Genomic DNA, 20,283 nt, shown 5'->3' with positions numbered 1-20,283 from the left:
ACCTTGTAGGTGGAGGCCAAGTTCAGCCACTCCAACCCAAGATCCAGACTATTCTGGACTGGGTAGCTCCAAAAACCCAGACTCAAGTCAGGGCATTCCTTGGCTTGACTGGGTATTACAGGAGGTTTGTGAAGGGATATGGATCCATTGTGACAGCCCTCACTGAACTCACCTCCAAGAAAATGCCCAAGAAAGTGAACTGGACTGTGGAATGCCAACAGGCCTTTGACACCCTGAAACAAGCAATGTGCTCAGCACCAGTTCTAAAAGCTCCAGATTATTCTAAGCAGTTCATTGTGCAGACTGATGCCTCTGAACATGGGATAGGGGCAGTTTTGTCCCAAACAAATGATGATGGCCTTGACCAGCCTGTTGCTTTCATTAGCAGGAGGTTACTCCCCAGGGAGCAGCGTTGGAGTGCCATTGAGAGGGAGGCCTTTGCTGTGGTTTGGTCCCTGAAGAAGCTGAGACCATACCTCTTTGGGACTCACTTCCTAGTTCAAACTGACCACAGACCTCTCAAATGGCTGATGCAAATGAAAGGTGAAAATCCTAAACTGTTGAGGTGGTCCATCTCCCTACAGGGAATGGACTTTATAGTGGAACACAGACCTGGGACTGCCCATGCCAATGCAGATGGCCTTTCCAGGTTCTTCCACTTAGAAAATGAAGACTCTCTTGGGAAAGGTTAGTCTCATCCTCTTTCGTTTGGGGGGGGGTTGTGTAAGGAAATGCCTCCTTGGCATGGTTGCCCCCTGACTTTTTGCCTTTGCTGATGCTATGTTTACAATTGAAAGTGTGCTGAGGCCTGCTAACCAGGCCCCAGCACCAGTGTTCTTTCCCTAAACCTGTACTTTTGTATCCACAATTGGCAGACCCTGGCATCCAGATAAGTCCCTTGTAACTGGTACTTCTAGTACCAAGGGCCCTGATGCCAAGGAAGGTCTCTAAGGGCTGCAGCATGTCTTATGCCACCCTGGAGACCTCTCACTCAGCACAGACACACTGCTTGCCAGCTTGTGTGTGCTAGTGAGGACAAAACGAGTAAGTCGACATGGCACTCCCCTCAGGGTGCCATGCCAGCCTCTCACTGCCTATGCAGTATAGGTAAGACACCCCTCTAGCAGGCCTTACAGCCCTAAGGCAGGGTGCACTATACCATAGGTGAGGGTACCAGTGCATGAGCATGGTACCCCTACAGTGTCTAAACAAAACCTTAGACACTGTAAGTGCAGGGTAGCCATAAGAGTATATGGTCTGGGAGTCTGTCAAACACGAACTCCACAGCACCATAATGGCTACACTGAAAACTGGGAAGTTTGGTATCAAACTTCTCAGCACAATAAATGCACACTGATGCCAGTGTACATTTTATTGCAAAATACACCCCAGAGGGCACCTTAGAGGTGCCCCCTGAAACTTAACCGACTGTCTGTGTAGGCTGACTAGTTCCAGCAGCCTGCCACACCAGAGACATGTTGCTGGCCCCATGGGGAGAGTGCCTTTGTCACTCTGAGGCCAGTAACAAAGCCTGCACTGGGTGGAGATGCTAACACCTCCCCCAGGCAGGAGCTGTAACACCTGGCGGTGAGCCTCAAAGGCTCACCCCTTTGTCACAGCCCAGCAGGGCACTCCAGCTTAGTGGAGTTGCCCGCCCCCTCCGGCCACGGCCCCCACTTTTGGCGGCAAGGCTGGAGGGAACAAAGAAAGCAACAAGGAGGAGTCACTGGCCAGTCAGGACAGCCCCTAAGGTGTCCTGAGCTGAGGTGACTCTGACTTTTAGAAATCCTCCATCTTGCAGATGGAGGATTCCCCCAATAGGGTTAGGATTGTGACCCCCTCCCCTTGGGAGGAGGCACAAAGAGGGTGTACCCACCCTCAGGGCTAGTAGCCATTGGCTACTAACCCCCCAGACCTAAACACGCCCTTAAATTTAGTATTTAAGGGCTACCCTGAACTCTAGAAAATTAGATTCCTGCAACTACAAGAAGAAGGACTGCCTAGCTGAAAACCCCTGCAGAGGAAGACCAGAAGACGACAACTGCCTTGGCTCCAGAAACTCACCGGCCTGTCTCCTGCCTTCCAAAGATCCTGCTCCAGCGACGCCTTCCAAAGGGACCAGCGACCTCGACATCCTCTGAGGACTGCCCCTGCTTCGAAAAGACAAGAAACTCCCGAGGACAGCGGACCTGCTCCAAGAAAGGCTGCAACTTTGTTTCCAGCAGCCTTGAAAGAACCCTGCAAGCTCCCCGCAAGAAGAGTGAGACTTGCAACACTGCACCTGGCGACCCCGACTCGGCTGGTGGAGATCCAACACCTCAGGAGGGACCCCAGGACTACTCTGATACTGTGAGTACCAAAACCTGTCCCCCCTGAGTCCCCACAGCGCCGCCTGCAGAGGGAATCCCGAGGCTTCCCCTGACCGCGACTCTTTGAATCCTAAGTCCCGACGCCTGGGAGAGACCCTGCACCCGCAGCCCCCAGGACCTGAAGGACCGGACTTTCACTGGAGAAGTGACCCCCAGGAGTCCCTCTCCCTTGCCCAAGTGGAGGTTTCCCAGAGGAACCCCCCCCTTGCCTGCCTGCAGCGCTGAAGAGATCCCGAGGTCTCTCATAGACTAACATTGCGAACCCGACGCTTGTATCTACACTGCACCCGGCCGCCCCCGCGCTGCTGAGGGTGAAATTTCTGTGTGGGCTTGTGTCCCCCTCGGTGCCCTACAAAACCCCCCTGGTCTGCCCTCCGAAGACGCGGGTACTTACCTGCAAGCAGACCGGAACCGGGGCACCCCCTTCTCTCCATTCTAGCCTATGTGTTTTGGGCACCACTTTGAACTCTGCACCTGACCGGCCCTGAGCTGCTGGTGTGGTGACTTTGGGGTTGCTCTGAACCCCCAACGGTGGGCTTCCTTGGACCAAGAACTGAACCCTGTAAGTGTCTTACTTACCTGGTTAACCTAACAAATACTTACCTCCCCTAGGAACTGTGAAAATTGCACTGTGTCCACTTTTAAAACAGCTATTTGTCAATAACTTGAAAAGTATACATGCAATTTTTATGATTTAAAGTTCCTAAAGTACTTACCTGCAATACCTTTCAAACAAGATATTACATGTTAAATTTGAACCTGTGGTTCTTAAAATAAACTAAGAAAAGATATTTTCTATAACAAAACCTATTGGCTGGATTTGTCTCTGAGTGTGTGTACCTCATTTATTGTCTATGTGTATGTACAACAAATGCTTAACACTACTCCTTGGATAAGCCTACTGCTCGACCACACTACCACAAAATAGAGCATTAGTATTATCTATTTTTACCACTATTTTACCTCTAAGGGGAACCCTTGGACTCTGTGCATGCTATTCCTTACTTTGAAATAGCACATACAGAGCCAACTTCCTACACCAACCGTTGTATTTGTTTTATGCAGGAAATAACTTGGCCCTCTCTTTTGGTGTGCAGAAATTAGGGGTGTCATTTTTTGGGACACATTGACAGCCTCATGTGCATCAGGTTCGCAGACCAAGCAAAGGTTCATTGATGAGCCTGATAGAGAGAAGTCCCTGTGACTCTGACTTATCCTGGTTGGGCTCTGCCCTGACCATCCACATTTGACGATCACTGCTGGAATTGCTCTCATGGTGCTCACCCAGGGTAAGCTAAATGTCAAATGTACCCCTTGATGTACCCTGATTCACACTGGGGGCAACGTCCAAGACTGGGGCAGTTATCAGTGCCTTCAGTGTGACCCAACTCATAGGCTTTGGGAAACGAAGAGGTGTTGGAGGCCAGTCAGCAATTTGTTCAATATCTTAGTGATACAAGGGGTGGCATATTGTCATCCAACAGCACCACCTCAAGTCTTACCCAAGCTCAGTGTAGGATGATATGGAGCCGATTCGGAAACTCCAAGAGATTAAGTCCAGGTTGCCCTCAACCTCTGGAATGTAGTTTGTTGTTTTTGCTTCCTAAGAAGAGCGAAAGCTTGTAGTCATGTCTTCATTGATATTTTTTTAATTTCAGAAATCCGCTTTTAAGCACCAGTTCCTTTGTTTCCGCACCAGCAGTTGCAGATCCAAGAGCTACCTCAGTCACTTTTTGATCAACTTTTTCCTGACTTTTGTCCTGTCTTTTTCACAAAATTGTTTTCCGTGTGCTAGGGGCATGTTCCCTCTGAAACCAATAGGTTTTAAGCCTGCAGGGAATGCCAGAGGCTGATATCTGTGACTCATCCCCACAAGGTCTTTGTTTGGGTTCGGGCCACAAAGCCAAATCCTTTCCTGACTACCAGTCTATGCACCCAAAGGTGATTTGGAAGAGATTGCTGAAGCTCCTCATGGCACGTAAGTCTCAATGTCGTTCCCGCTCTCAAGGATGATCTTGTCCTGTGGACAATCTTGGGCCCACTCCTAAAGCCGTTTATGCAACTGTTTCTCCTCATAGTCGCAGTCGGCTACGTCCAAAAAAGAAGTTGAAGCAGCGCAGACCCCTTCTTGCATCTTCCCAAGTTTCTCAGAGCCAGAGGGACTTTTGCCCAGCTTGAATAGTTTAATGATGCTTGGGCAAGGTCAAGAGCATAGAGGTGTCCCACCTGCACCGCTGTCGGTGGGCCCTCACCTGGTGCCAGTCTGACCCCCTCGGATTCACCCCCTAGCCTTATCACGGCTCCTCTGCCCATGCCAGGCCCTGGTCTCTCGACGCCATTGCCGATGTACCTAACGCCACACAAGGAGTCTGAAAGGTATTGTCCTCTTTGACTCGGAGGCGGCAGAGCATCGTCCCAGTCCAAGGTCGAGACTGGCAGCGATTGACCAACGACAATCCCTTGAACCAGACACAGAGCCTCTATTTTGTGGCCCGTTTAAGGAGGATGCTTTCCATAGGGCCATCTAACCTTTCTGATGACATAGCCCAATCATTTTGAGAGGAAAACTAGTATGAGTAGTTGGGGGACACTAGTGGGCTGGGCACTTCACCAGACTCTGGGTTAGTCTCCCCACTCAGGCCCCACCACAAAAAGTGCGTCCTTTGCCATGGTTAAGAGGGCAGCGGAGGTCTTTCCAGATCCAGTCTGACGCCTGGGAAGTATTCTAAAGTAAGGAATCTGCAGTTTAGAGTCTCTATCAGAAAACGTGTTTCTGAAGTAAAAATCTTAAAATAGTTCCTGCTGAGGATATCATTCCAATCTGATATAGACTTCTAGCCTCAGATTACTTAACTTATAATCATCCCCAGGTGTTGGATTGGATCCAGAAAATTTCCATAAGCAGTACCCCTGCGAGCCAGTAGGTGGCGTTGTTCGGCTCCACACCAGAAGTGACATGCACGGTGGTATACACGCACATCCCCAGCGCCCTGACATCAGTTCTTTCTTTTTTGCGCCAGCCAGCGCAGATCAAAAGCGCTATCCCAGTCACTTTTTGACTGACTGAGTTTTTTTTAGACCTTTTGTCCAATCATTTTTTGAGGCATTGTTTCCTGTTGTGGCAGGGATGTCTAGGAGGAAGACTGACCCACACCTTGTCTGCCTCTGATGTCTAGCGCGTGATCACAATTCCAATACTTGCCTTGATTGTCGCACCCCAAGGCCTTGAGGGAGCACTCCCTCAAGCTCCTTGCAGGTCGACGTGCAATGCTGCAATAGTCTCGATCCCGGTCAAGAGGAAGGTCCAGGGATCAGTCGTTGAGCTACCAATCTTCGGCAAAGTCGTCCCATTCAGGTAAGGTCCCCAAGAAAAAGAAGAACAAGAAGTCCAAAAGGTCTGCTACTTCGCCCATCCATTAAAGCAATCAGGTGAGATGAGGGAACATCAGCATTCGAGGTCTGGCTCTGCGGTTGTGCCTGGGCTGTTTCCGCACCTCCCCGATTTTCCCAGAGCGACCCCCTCCCAACTCTGCAATATTTTTGAGGCTATGCACCTCATATTTGGGTGGCCCATCATTGCTGGTGCACCCTCAGGCCCCATAGTTTCGGGAGGGGCCCCTAGTGATTTGCCACCGGCAGGTTTGCCCCTGGTGCCAGTTGGGCCCCTTGGATCTATGGACAGATCCAGACTGGCACCGGTCGAGCCACCTCGACCTTCCCTAGCGCTGGACCTATTGCTGATATCCCCGTTGCGGCAACGCCCCATTCATATCCAAGACAGGGAGCTGAATGGGTTTCATCTGATGCCGACTCGGCGCTGACTGGAGCTATTCCCTCAAGGCTGGCACCTGAGCCCTATTCCTGTGGGGTTGGACTTGGAAGATTTGGAGGGACCTCTGGACCCTTATGAATAACAGCCCTTAAACCCCAATGAGGACACCTGGTGTGAGGCTTTGGCGGATGCCAGTGGACTGGACACCTCCCCATGTACTGGCTTGGTCTCTCCTCTCACCATGGCTAGGAAGGAGCCTCATTTGCGGTGGTGGTGGTGAGGACGGCTGAGGTCCTGATGTTTCAGTGCCCTCTGTGACGATCAAGACTGATATCTTGATGGAGGTACTTCTGCTGGGAGCCACCACTTCAGAACATTTAATGAAGCCCCTATGGACAACCTGCTCAGGGCCTGGTTCATGCCCTGCGCAGGGGCTCCTGCGAACAGGACAATTGCCCTCCGCCATTTCCCTGCCCAAGAGGACCCTAACTTGCTTACCCAACACTCTACCACGGAGAGCTTGGTGGTGCAACCCTCCACTTCCAAGCTTAGCCCTGGCGCATACCCTACCACTCCACCTGACAGATAACCCAAGAGGCTGGATACCTTAGGCAAGATGATGTTTTCTTCCATGGTGAAAACAGTGTGCCTTTTGAGTTGATACTTCCACTCACTCTGGGACTGAGATTGGGAAGGTCCTGTCTATGTTCTTGGAGAAGGCCTGAGCCATACTCCCCCAAGCTATTGCTGACGGAAGAGATGCAGCTAAGCTTCTCATTCATTGTGGGCTGGACATGACTGACTCACTAGACAGAGCAGTTTCATCGCCGGTGACCTCCAGATGCCACACCTGAAGATCCAGTGGATGCAGTATCCGGGGAATCTCTCCAACATGGTCCAGATCTCGGAGGGCACTGCATAATATTTTCAGTAGTGATTAAAAATCTGCAGTTGGGTCAGCAGCAGACCCCTCTCCCTTACCCAACCAGATCTAACAGTAGTGAAAGAAGCATCACTTCTGGGTTGGGCGAACATTTGGGAGAGGTGGAGATCAGAGGCCTCCATTTTCAAAGAATGTTCTTTAACCAAAAGAGACCAAATTGTGTACTATAATAACTGACTCAAGACATTGGTCCACAGAATCATCAATAAAACATTAGTTCCAGTAGGTGTCTTTGGTATCATTCACAAGTGATCTCCTTTTTTACTGTCCTAGAGGCATAGCCAGTTTGCTCTCGTACACCTGTAAGTATCCAACAAAGTCTGGCAATTTACTGGCCATGGGCTAGAACTGCATTAGTATCACAAGAATGTGTGATTGTAGGCATATGTGTAGTACTGAATCTCTAGGTAGTAATTGCCAGAACAAGCAGTGCAGTATGTGTGAAAGGTCTCCGTAATAGTAGAGTCCTGTGTTGCCCTGCTGTTCAAGCTGACATTCCCAAAGGAGTAGATACAACAGAGTCCTCTGTTGTATCTGACAAAACAACATTTAATTTAGTGCAAGAATGTTTGAGCTCTAGCTGCTGGACTTAAGTGAGAAGACTTTAAATAGTGGACTATGTCCCCATGCAGTCCCTTTAAGCCTCCACTGCCAGTTAGAACCCAGGTTCCTCCTTGGCTACCACTAGGGCTCTGCTGCCGCTAGTGTTGGTGGCAGCATCCTGTGTCATAATACAGTTGGCATAGCTCAGTCCCATCTGAGGTTAATCATACTTTTATGTACCATTTGATAGTTTGTGTTGTACAGTTTTTTACTGTTTACTAACACAGTAAAATAACCTTACTGTAATTAACATAAAATAAATCCTTGTGCTGTTTGCTGTTTCTTTCTTTCTTATTAGGGATTCCAAAGGTAGTGTAAAAGGTTTCTTATTAACCAGATTATTTATTTTTGTCTTCAGTTGCAGTATCCAGTGTACTGGGACCACTTGGAGTTTTGCGATGGATTCAGAAAGTTACTTGATGACTTGCACTTGGACAGAGTGAGTTCACCAAAATTAAGAATGGATACATATCCTTTTTGACCTTTGATTTATAGAAGCTTATTTTAGTCTTTCTGCTTGGCTAGGAATGCACAGTTGCAGTGTCCTGACCCCTTGACCCATTCTTAGCAGTGAAGTTAGTTTTTTTTTTTTTTTTTTGGTTTAGTGGGGCTGGTCAGTTTAGAGGTCTTTTTCAAAACATATTTTTTGTAGGTTGTTTCAAGGTCACCAGCACAATAATCCTGATATATACTTTGCCAAACGTCTACCTGTAATCCTGGGGAGTTGTTTGGAAGAAACACTATAAAACATCCAAGGCCTGTTAAGGAATCCCAATGCTGAAACTAACAAACAGAAAGAGGTCAGCAACCAAAAAAATCTTCATCTTTGTTATATAGCTAGAAACCTTACACATTTCTAATAGTAGTTATTTGGTTGGTAAAAACGTATCCCTGCTCTTCTACTCCTTCCTTTTGTCCTGGTCTGCTTTAACTTCCAAGCAACTAGTGCCAGCTTGTCGATGAGCAGAGAGAATTCACTGGTTTGTAGGGTCTGATCCTCACTATGATTTTTTGGGGGAGAATCCTGCTGAGTTCATCAAGCATCTTAAAGGTAATACATAATTGTGCTAGTAGGAAATGCATTTGCTGCAAAATTAGAGGCCTATGTTTTTTAATAGAGAACTAAATACAGTCTGATTTTGAATAATTTGTTGGTTGAGGAGTTGCAACTGAAAATATCTGCTTTTATGTCATAAAAGTAATACAACTTGTTCCCTATAATAGTTTGGCACTATTAACCAAAAAAAACGGCAACGGAGAGTAGTAATTTTGTGGAAATTTTTTAAATAGGCTACAGCACTCACAATCACCTTTCCCTGGGTAGTCGTAGGCAGAGTAAGTTGTACACCAGGCATCTTTTACTTTGACAGCATGGGCTTCTCCTAACTTGTGGTTTGAATGACAGCAAGTATTTCACTGTAAAATGTCAACTTGTTTGGCCATGGTAGAGAATGATTGACTCTCTAGATTGTGTGAAATCTGAATGTGTCCTATGCACAGCCTTTTTGATGATCGCCTTCCTGGCATCTGCATAGGTGTGAAATTGCAAACTTTGATGAACCAACAGCTTATGAATATTGAACATTGTGCAAGTAAGTGGTTTTCCCTCTTAAAATGGATTCTGTTCCAATACAAATATGTCCAATATAACTCTCCTCTGACGATTGGCCAAGAGGAATGCAAGCTTTGAAACCCCTGCTACAGTCCTGAATCAATCAAACAGAAGCATTTGGTCCAAGGTATTAAAGGCCGGTGAGAGAAGGAACAAAATGTCAGTTTGTCCCAGATCATGATCACTGTGATGTTGTAATACACCACCATAAGGACTGACTCTGTATCTCTACCAGGACACAACACCTACTGTGGATTATATAACATAGACAATGATTCACCATGTTTAAACAACTGGATCAAAGCTACTCTGCAAAATTACGTTAAATTTCTTAATATCCAAATGTTTTTGCCTTGGTCTACGTGTTTCTCAAAAAGTTTGGAATTGAAAACAAAAGCTTTTTTTAAAAAATGTATGCTATCCATTACATTACCCACTTCCAAATGTCCCTCTTTGAACTCAAGCCTTTACCTGTTTGACACAAACAGCCAATCTGGCCAGGTTGAATTCTAGGTTTACCTTTGCTGGTGCCCTCCCCCTTTTGGGCAGTGCTTTTATTCTTCAGCTTTCTCTGTCTTCAGGAAGGACTTTTATCTTAAATTTTCATTCTCATTGAACTTTCTTAGTATTTCCCCTCCCTCTGCCTTGGATTTTTCTTAATGGTTGACTTAAGGTAGTACGTGGCAGGAGACTCCTACAAAACCAGTGTTTTTTACCTGAAGATTGGCAGTTGCTGGAATGTTGTGCTGGAGTTGATCGATGGTCGCTGAGGCACAGTCCTCACCCAAGCGTTGAGTTGGGGAAATCCAGTACATGCACTTGTGAGTACTTCGTGAATGGACAATTCCAGAAGCAAGACTTTAGGTACTTGGGTACCAACAAGCTTTTCAAATAAAACTTCAAAGGGAAGTGCTCATTTTTGGAACTAGAGCTAAATTCCTTCACTGTCTAAGCAACCTAAGCAGTTCATGGGCTTTTGGCCACATCCCTCAATTTAGAGATTAAGCTAGACTTCATGGTCCTTGACCCAGTAATTGGCACTCTGAGTACATAGAACCTTGCATTTTGATGCCTGTAATCCCCAAAATACAACATCCTATCTTTTGAAATGCTAATGCATTTTATAGGGATTGGAAAACATTTTCTTGTGAACTACTTTTGAAACCAAAGCATGCCTCATGAGAGTCAGCTGCTGCTGGTAGCAGGAATCGGAAGTAGGGAAAGAAGTGCAGATTGGCACTAGGCTCATCTGCACTACAACTTTAAGACAGTAGACCGTGTTTCTACAATTAAACATGAAGTTACTCCAGTAGTTTTTCTCTCAGCTTCCATTGCTTCCATCTTCAAAAGCAATAAATATTTCCTTGGAGGATGTTTGACAAAACACACTTTTTTTCTTTTCCACTGTGGCATTATCCATTACTGTGGGGGACAGAAATCAGGTCTGCGTAGTTCAGTTCTGATGACATGAGTGGTATGCGTCTGATGTATATTTATCACCTCAGATTCCTCACCATTAGAAAAATCCCAATTTCCAGATTAGATTCTGGTTTTTAAAGCAGTTGTTAGTAGGTAGTGCCGTACAACTCTGTGACAGCCTTGTGATGCCCTGGAAGTGATGGTGTGGAGTAGCATAGAGGTGTACCCACCCTCTGCATCCTAGTAGTTCCTTTCTTTTTGTACCCCTTCCACGTGGATGCTTAGTTTAGTCTACTAGTGGCAAAAAGAATGAAGATGTGTGCAGGGAAAATGCCCCCCACCCTTGCCACTTTGACAGGTTTTAAATCAGACCATGACTGCAAAAATGCAGATGTCCATCATGGATCCACATAACGCTTGCTTGTGGTGCCTCGGTTCCAGTCATGATTTGAAGTTGTGCTACAGGTACATCCTGATGCACTTGAAGGTGATCAGAGAGTAGGAAGCAAAGCTCTGTTGTGGAACACAAGATGCCCTTCGATGGATTCAAGCTCTTTGGAGAATAGGTCATCTTGGCACTAAAGTTTCAAAGACAGCTATGTTAAATTCCACTCTCTAGGCTTTCTTTCATTGGCCAGCTTTTATTCCTGCAGTTCAGAAAGTTTAGAGGTGTGGTCTGGCCGATGAACTCACCGCCTGTTCAGCAGCTGGTTTGGACTTTTCGCAGCTCTCCCGAACGTGGTGGTGGCTGAAGGTTCAGACGCCTCCTTGGGTAGCATTTTTTCCACCTCCTCTTAACACCCTGCAGCATGTTTTGGAAAACCCAGGATATGATGCCAGTGTTTCGGTCTTATTGCTGGGTGTCGGTAAGGATGGTTCTGAAACTTCTTGGGTTATAGTCCTCATGCATTCACCTGGTCCCTTGTGTATGATGGCACATCACAGAGGCTGTCTGTCTCACAACATCTGCTTCTCGAAAGAGACAGCCGAGAATCTTCAGCAGTGGCCAGTAGGCATCAGATTGTTCTGAAGAAGCCCACTCTCCCTACCCCACTCAGTGTTGACAGTAGTGGCAGATGCATCGTCGCTGGGTTGGGAAGGTCTGCATCTTGAAGGAGGCAGTCCAGGATCTTAAGTGGTGGCCAGTAGGACACCTGCTTTCTCTGTGTAAGCTACTGTCCATAGCCCTCCAAGGGCTGACCGTGATGACTGCTGCATCAACTGTGGTCTGGGAGGTCATCTGGAGAGGTGGATACCAGGGATCTGTGGAGCGACAGCTTCGTATTAACCTCCTGGAACCCCCCTCCACCTTTCCTACCATCCATCAATGGAAGGCAGGTGCAGATCCTGATGGACAGCAAGACTGTAATGCTTTATTGCAACAAGCAGAGTGTCATGGTGCTTTGGATCTTGTGCAGCAGATGCTTTTCTTTGAAGGTGGTTGAAGTGAGAAGGGACTCCCTGGTAGCCAGTCACCTTACAGGTTCTCTAAATGCCAGAATGAGTAACTCAGTAGACGCTTGATGGCAGACTATAAATAGTGTCTTCAGTTAGGGTGGGGGTAGGTGTGGCACGAGACATCTGAGACCAGTGGAGCTTGCCTTTGCTAGATCTTTTAAATCACAATGAGAACGTGCAGTGTTGAGAATATTGTGCACTGGAGTATCTGAAAAGATGGTCCTAAAGGGACATGTTCTCTCTGCAGTGGATCACAGGCCTGCTGTATGCATTCCCACTGGTACCTCTCCTATCCCTGTGGTAGTTTGGACAGACCAAGCCATAGTAATTTTCATAGCTCCTGACTGGGCAGGAAATTGTAGTACATCGATCTGTTGAGCCTGAGCATTTGCCTGCCAATTCCTCCTCCTTTTTAGGAGGACTTTCTGATTCACCCACAAGGCAAAGTCCTGCACTCAAATCAATCTATACCTCTATGAGTGGAGATTTATCAGTGATATATGAGCAGCTTCATTTGGTCAACTGAAGTAGTGGATGTGATTCTCGTGCCCAGAAACGCCTTGCCTGATTTCATCTATTTGGGGCGTGGGAAGAATTTGTGTCTTGGTGTGAGGACTGTCATCTTGATCTCTTACAGGCTAAGGCATCAGATTTTTGTTTGTTTTTATCCGTGGGCAGCAAGGCTTTTCTGTGAGCACATTGAAAGGTTGTGTCAGCCCTTTCTAGCTTTTCAAGTAGGTCTAGACAGCCTTATTTATTCAAGTCACCTTTTGTGATTAGGTTTTTAAAATAGTTAACTTGTCCTTCATTGTACCTTGATGGGACCTCAATTTGGTCCTTGCGTTTCTGGTATGCACTCCATTCGAGCCGATGCATAATTGTTCTTTTGTGGCTCCTTATCATCAAGATGGTTGTTCCTGATTGTCAATACTTGGACAGCATGCCAGTGAGCTGCAGGCACTGCCAGTGCAACCTTCATACACCACTTACTGTTCTGACAAATTGATGCTGAGAATCTGGGCCTCCTTTCTGCCTTTCTACCGTTACCCTGCCTTTTTTTCTCCACCACATCCCTTTAAAGAGGAGAGGCTCCATTGGCTTGATCAAAGAGAGTGCTCACTTTTCACAATGAGTACATAAAGGCATACTGTGTAGATGACCAGTTCCTCATGGACTTTGAAGCTGCTAAGAAAGGGAAGACGATGCAAAAACAGACCCTCTGCAAGTGGATCATTTTGTGCATAAAATCTTCCTGTTCCCCTACCAAGAAGGACCCCCAGAGGACCTGTGTGCTCATTTCAGCCCAAAGCTGCATCTACGGCATTGGTGATTAGTGTGTCTGTCTTAGGCATCTGCCAGGCTGCTACATGAGCACCCGTGCATAGTCACCAAGCTCTATTACACTGATAGTCAAGTCCACAGAGAGGGTCACTTTGCCCAGTCAGTTCTGTAGAACATTTTGATATTAGTTCACTTCTCAGCCCCTCCTCCTTTTGGAGTGTACTGCTTGGTATCTCTTCTAGAGATGAGGAATCTGCTAGTATCCATCAGAATAACAATTTACTTACCGCCAGTAACACTCTGTTTGATGGCATGTGTGGCTGTAGGTACACATGCGCTGCATGCTCATGCCATCTAGTGTTAGGTCCAGAGTGTTGCAAGTTGTTTTTCTTTGAAGAAGCATTTTCGAGTCACAGGAGTGAGTGACTCCTCCTTCTTGGTGATACTGTGCATGGGGATTGACTGCATGGGGACATTGTTAGATTATTTTCTCTCCGCCATCTGGTTTGAATGTGTGGGTCTTTGTTCTGTCTTTTGACTCACTCCAGTTGAAAATCTTTCCTTCCATCTTCTCCTTAAAAACTGTATTGTTTCTTGATCGCGTATTCCCATCTTTGCGTTAGTGTCCTCTCATCGGTCCAGGGACTGACCGCGCGCCCTCTGGGGTGACCTCCCCCGCTTTCAGGCCTAACTCACCACACGGCACCAAAGAGTATTCTGAACTGATAAAACAGATACCATTTCGTTTGTATCCTCGGTGCCACTTGAAGTTCCCCCACACCGACCAACATCTGGTGTGTAACCTGTGCCTCTTCCCCCGATCACTAAGAAGCTACTTGCGATGCCTGCAAATCCTTCCAGCCGAGAAGACCCTTCGGAACCGAAGTGCTCGTCAGTTGTAGATGGTGACAAGAGTCCAGGTGACACCCCAGGCATCTTTGGGGAAGAACACGCCCAAGAGGAGCCGGAACAAGAGGAGGCCTTCTCCATTCAGGACTCCGACATCCAGTCTGACATCAAATGCCACGAGGTGACATCTTCACAGCTGTGAGTGCTGTGGCTCCTCCTACCCATCTTAACACTGTTAAAAAGTCCCTGCTAGAGGTCACCGGACTGCCACGAGGCCATGGTCGGTTGCAAAAAACTGTTTTGATTGCCCTGCCCTCTGTCTCGGCTCCGAAAATTGCTAAGACCAAAACACTGTCTTCGGCTTCGACCTCCGGCACCTCTGTCTGAGACACTTTACTCTGAACTTCGGCACGAACCCGAACAGCTACCACATCCACCTCAGTGTTGAGCAAAGTGCACTGACCAAAATCTTTGATGCTGAAAACCACAGACCCAAGATCTTCGTAGCAAAAGTCTTTAGCTACGCTTTCACCTGTGGAGCCCATTTTGGAGACCATGTATGCTCAACAGGGCCACCTCTATATTCAGGAGGGTACAGGGCGCATTATTGCTTCCCATACTGTACTTTTCAACAGGAAATTATCCTTCCTATAGGTTTTGGACACTTCTCCACCTCCAGTGAAGATTACTAAGGACAAGGCTTCCTCCACACCTACCAAGCCTTCAACACCTCTTCCTCCTCCACCTTCTACTCTTCTTCCACCCTCTGCTTCTCCTCCATCTCTCACCCTTCCTCCTTCACCTCCCTCACCTACTGCAGGATGCTTTACACTCCAGAGATCCCCTTTATACATTGGGGAAGATTGGAGTGTGGGCACAGCAGGACTCCGATTCATGGGACACTTACAACCCTTATCCCACGTTGACCACCGACCCAGATTTGTACCCCGCATAACCCTCCCCACCAGAGGATAGCACATCCTATCAACAGGTAGCAGCTTGTGCAGCCACCTTCCATAATATTGAGCTGCATAGGGACCCAATCGAACCGTACTTCCTATTTAATACCCTTACTTCCATACACATATGCCCTTGGCCACGCAGACAACATTTTTAAAGAACCTGTCCACTCTAGGGTTATCACCCCAGAGTAGACAAGAAACATAAATATGCTTCCAGTGATCACTATGAATCGGGGCCCTCCAGACTCCATAGTAACTACAGCAGCACGGAAAAGAGCCAATAGTCAGGCCACAGGGGGACTCTCCTCCTCCAGATAAGGAGAGTAAAAAGCTGGATGTCACCAGAAAAAGGGTGGCTGCCCAGGCAGCCAATCATTGGTGTATCGACAATTCACACTCCTTGGTAGTGAGATATAACTGGGCTCATGGGGATGAGATGGAGGTGCTCCTCCAGTTTCTCCCAGGTGAGCGCCGAAAGAGGATGGCAGATTGTTGCTGAGGGGCAAACAATCACAAATAATTCTATCCACGGTGACCTAGATGCTGCAGACACAGCTGCACGCAGTATTAACACTAGTGTGTTAAAAAGGATCCACGCATGGCTTTGATGCTGTGAGCTCAAACCGGAGGTCCAGCAGGCGGTGCTCAATATGCCCTTCGACAAGGAGCACCTTTTCGGCTCTAAAGTGGACTACACCATTGAGAAGTTGAACAAATATCATGACTCCTCAAAAGCCATGGGTGTGTTTCAGTCCCCCTCACAAAGTGGCACTTTTTGGCAGCCCACATTCAGAGGTGGTTGCAGATCCGCAACCTCAGAGGCATCTACTTCCCTGCCCAGGAAGCCTTCAACCTCATATTCTAAGGGTTTCTTCAGCAGAGCCTATATAGGCAGTAACAACCAAGGCAGAGGTAAGAGCAATGCCACCCGAGGCTCTAATTCCTCTGCAAAGCAGTGACTACCTCAGTCTTCCCCCTGCCCACTCCACACCGGTCGGGCTGACTTCAAAACCTTCATCCACAATGGGTCATCATCACCATGGAACAATTGGTCCTTTCCATAATCCAACATGGTTATTGTCTGGTGCTTCTTACCATTCCTCCAAGAATTGCCCCCTCACTCACAGATCTTTCCAGGAGCATCTCACACTTCTTAAACACAAAGTTCAGTCCCTTCTTCACAAAGGGGCCATCAAGCCTGTCCCCGTACAGTAGCAATGAACAGGAGTATATTCCCTATACTTTCTCATTCCCAAATAAGGTGACTCTCTCAGGTCTATTCTGGATCTCTGACCATTAAACCACTACGTTCTCTCAGAACACTTTGTCATGGTTACTCTTCAAGATGTTATTCTGCTTCTACAACAAGACGACTTTATGACGGCCCTAGATGGAAAAGTACTCCTACTTCCATAGCCACATCCACCCTTCACGCCAAAAATACCTAAGATTTGTGGTTGCAGTCAAACATTCCAGTTCAAACTCCTGCCTTTTCGAGTCGCGACTGCTTCCGGAGTCTTCACAAAGTGCTTAGCAATAGTCGCCGCACATTTCAGAAGGCAAAACATATACGTGTTCCCTTTTCTAGACAACTGGCTCATCAAAGCCAACACACTCCTACAGTGCCAATATCACACTCGGATGACAGTGGTACTGCTTCACACACAGGGATTCACAATCAACTTTATGAAATCCCATTTACAACATCTTCAGATACAGCCCTATCTAGGAGCTATTCCCAGTGCACAGCTGGTGCTAGCATATCCCAATCTGGCCCGAGTTAAGAGTTTTCATTCTCTTCTCCCCCAGTTTCAAAAGAATCAAGCGGACACAGTCAGGGTTATCATGCGCCTGTTAGGGATGATGGCATCCTGCATTGCCAATGTTCCCCATGCCAGACTCCACATGCATCCCCTACAGCAGTGTGTCACGTCAGTGGTCTGTCACAGTGTCACCGGGAGGATTTAGTGTTGTTAAACCACCATATTCACGGCTCTCTGCAATGGTGGAAAACCACCAGCCTATTGAAAGGGCTGCCTTTTCTGGATTCTCATTCTATTTCTGGTTCAGAAGATCAGACAGACATCTCCCTCCATAATCCTGGTAGCTCCCACTTGGGTGCGTCAACACTGGTTCTCACCACACTTCTGGACCTCTCAGTAGTTCCTCACAAGAAGCTCCGCAACAGGCCAGACCTTCTCGCTCATAGTCAAGTACATATCGGACATTGAGACCCCAAGTCTCTCAACCTTGCGATATGGCTCCAGAAGTCATAGAGTTTGGTTACGTAGGAGTGCCTGCGAAATGTATGGACATTCTCAGGAAAGCTCGTAGACCCACAACCAGAGCATGTTATTGTGCAAAATGGAGATGTTTTGTATGCTACTGCTAACCCAAATGTTTTAATCCCATTAAACCTACTGTCCAGGACATTCTTGGTTATTTGCTACACTTGCAGATATCAAATTTAACTTACACTTCCATTTGTTAACATCTCTCAGCTATAGCTGCATATCTACAGAACAAATAACATACTTCCTTGTTCAGAATCCTAGTCATTAAAGCTTTCATGTAAGGCCCTAAAATCGTTATTCCACCCAGAGTGCCTCCTGCACCGTCCTGGAATCTCAGTATTACCAGGCTTATGGGCCCTCCTTTTGAGCCACTTCATTCATGCCCTCTTCAGTATCTTATTTTAAAAGTGGCGATTTTAGTCGCTATCAAGTCACTCAGATGTGTTAGTGAGCTCTAGGCCCTAATCTTGGAAGAACCTTTCTTCCAGATCCATAGGGACAAGGTGGTACTTCTCACAAACCCGAAGTTCCTTCCTAAATTGGTTTCCCAATTCCATATCAACCAATAAGTTGAACTAGCTGTCTGTTTTTCACAGCCTGACTTAATTGCGGGAAGAGCTCTACACACTTTAGATGTTAAAAGGAGCACTTATGTTTTACATTGACAGAACCAAAGATTTCAGGAAAACTAAACACCTCTTTGTAGCTTTTTCACTTCCTCACAACGGCAGTCTAGTATCCAAAAACAGCATAGCAAGATGGATAGTAAAGTGTATGCAAACTTGCTAAAGCAAAGAGATGGTTACCTGTTACTCCTAGAGCACATTCTATTAGGAAGAAAGGAACCACTGTCGCTTACCTTGGAAACATACCTATAGCTAACATTTGTAAGGCAGGTACATGGTCTACACCACATACATTTAGAAAGTGTTACTGTGTGGACGTACTAGCACATCAGCAAGCCAATGTAGGCAAAGCTGTCCTACTAACACTTTTCCAGTCAACTGCAACTCCCACAGGCTATCCACCGCTTTTATGGATGGACTGCTTTACAGTCTATGCAGAGCATGTGTATCTACAGCCACACATGCCATTGAACGCAAAATGTTCCTTACCCAGTAAGCATCTGTTTATGGCATGTAGTGCTGTTGATTCACATGCGCCCTCCCTCCTCCCCAGATGCCTGTGGAGGTTTCAGTTACTTTATTCTTGTATACAGTTGTACATATGTGGTTTAACTTGCATGGACATCTTTCTTTATACTACCTCTTCACTTGTTTTCTCACCCGCCTGCGGGAAAACAATTTAACAAAGGAGTCGATGCTCGGGCTCAGTATCACTGAAAAAGAGGAGTTATTTGATTCCTTGAATCGAAAATGCTACTTTAAAAACAAAACAAAAAAAGCAACTTGCAACACTCCGCACCAGAAGTATGTAGAGCTTGTGAACCTACAGCAATAAATGCCACAAACAGATGCTTACTGGGTAAGTAACATTTTCCTTCTAGTGTAGATACTTAACCACAGTGTTTACTAACCCTTCTCCTTGTTTTCTGAAGTGTGCACGGATGTCTGATAAATAACCTCTAAGTTTTCATGTTTGAACCACATTGGGGTGTGTGAAAGACAGAACTGATGTCCGTGTGCCGCAGGGATGCCTATATGTCATCACTTCCAAGGCAGCACAAGGTTGTTGTGTAGTCTAACGGTGCCACTACCTGGGCTTAGGAGCAATTGCTTTGAATATCCTGATCCAGTCTGGCACCATGGATTACTCTAAAGGTGATGATTCTTTGATTAGAGTATCCACCAGAAAGAGTTACCGAAGATAAGTGACTTATTCTGTGATCTGTTAAGTCCCTAAGTGTGCCACCTTCAACCCTGTTGAGCAGTCCTGTGGCTCCTTCTCTGTACCTACGATTACAGCTTTCTATCAATCTGAACTGTATTCCTCACAGCAACAGCCGGTGATGCCCAATGCATCGTTTGTTGGATTCCTGCATGACAGGTTACATTCTCTTCGCTTCTGTAGCATGGGCTCTGACAGATCCTGGTACAAGGTGATCTGTGTATCGCAGATTGCCACATTTACTTTGGATTTGGCTTGTTGCATGATTTGCTCCATTAGCCAAATACTGGCATCTTTGCAAGAAAATCCCTGAACTTCTCATTGACCTAAGCAGTGCTTCTTTCAACCCCAAAGGTTTTTTCAATTTCAAGTCAGAACCCTCTGGCAATAAGCCCCATAAGCAGCTGTACATATTTTATTCCACCATGTCTTCTCCATTTTTATATGCGACTACTATTTCTTAGGGACCTATTTTACAGGTCTTTGCACTACTGAGGAACTTTTTTGTTTGTTATTCTAAGAGGAGTGTAGTGCTGGAAGTTTATTCAGGACTGGACCATTCTTGCTTACCTCTCTTTCCATTGAACTTCATATTACTCTTCTAAGCTCAGAGGGCCAGTATCTTCTCTTACTTATGTGCTTGTTCCTGTGTCATTAGGATCTTGTGGGTCATGCATTGCTCACCCAGAGGTAGCCTATCACCAACCACTTACAGAAGATCGTTCAGTCCATCAACATTTTTATTCAATTGTGTTTTTTATTCCTGCATGTGTGTTGGAGCGGGGAATTGAAGGTTCCAGTAACTCAGAGTTCACAATTCAGAGTAGGAGCAGTCTGCCTACATCTGTCTTCTATGATTTATTTTTTGCTAGG

The 20,283-nt window shown here is 46.5% G+C and overlaps 1 protein-coding gene across 1 annotated transcript in view; it reads left to right on the top strand.

The window, feature by feature from the left end:
* SPG21 (SPG21 abhydrolase domain containing, maspardin) overlaps positions 1-20,283 on the top strand; it is a 278,589-nt gene that overhangs the window by 132,433 nt on the left and 125,873 nt on the right. Inside the window, exon 4 of the mRNA XM_069222818.1 lies at positions 8,046-8,126. Within this exon, the coding sequence (XP_069078919.1) occupies positions 8,046-8,126 (81 nt within the window). The remainder of the gene's footprint in view (positions 1-8,045; positions 8,127-20,283) is intronic.

The sequence above is a fragment of the Pleurodeles waltl genome, chromosome 3_1 (assembly GCF_031143425.1).
Source record: "Pleurodeles waltl isolate 20211129_DDA chromosome 3_1, aPleWal1.hap1.20221129, whole genome shotgun sequence".
Lineage (NCBI taxonomy): Eukaryota > Metazoa > Chordata > Amphibia > Caudata > Salamandridae > Pleurodeles > Pleurodeles waltl.
This window is presented reverse-complemented; position numbering and strand designations above follow the sequence as displayed.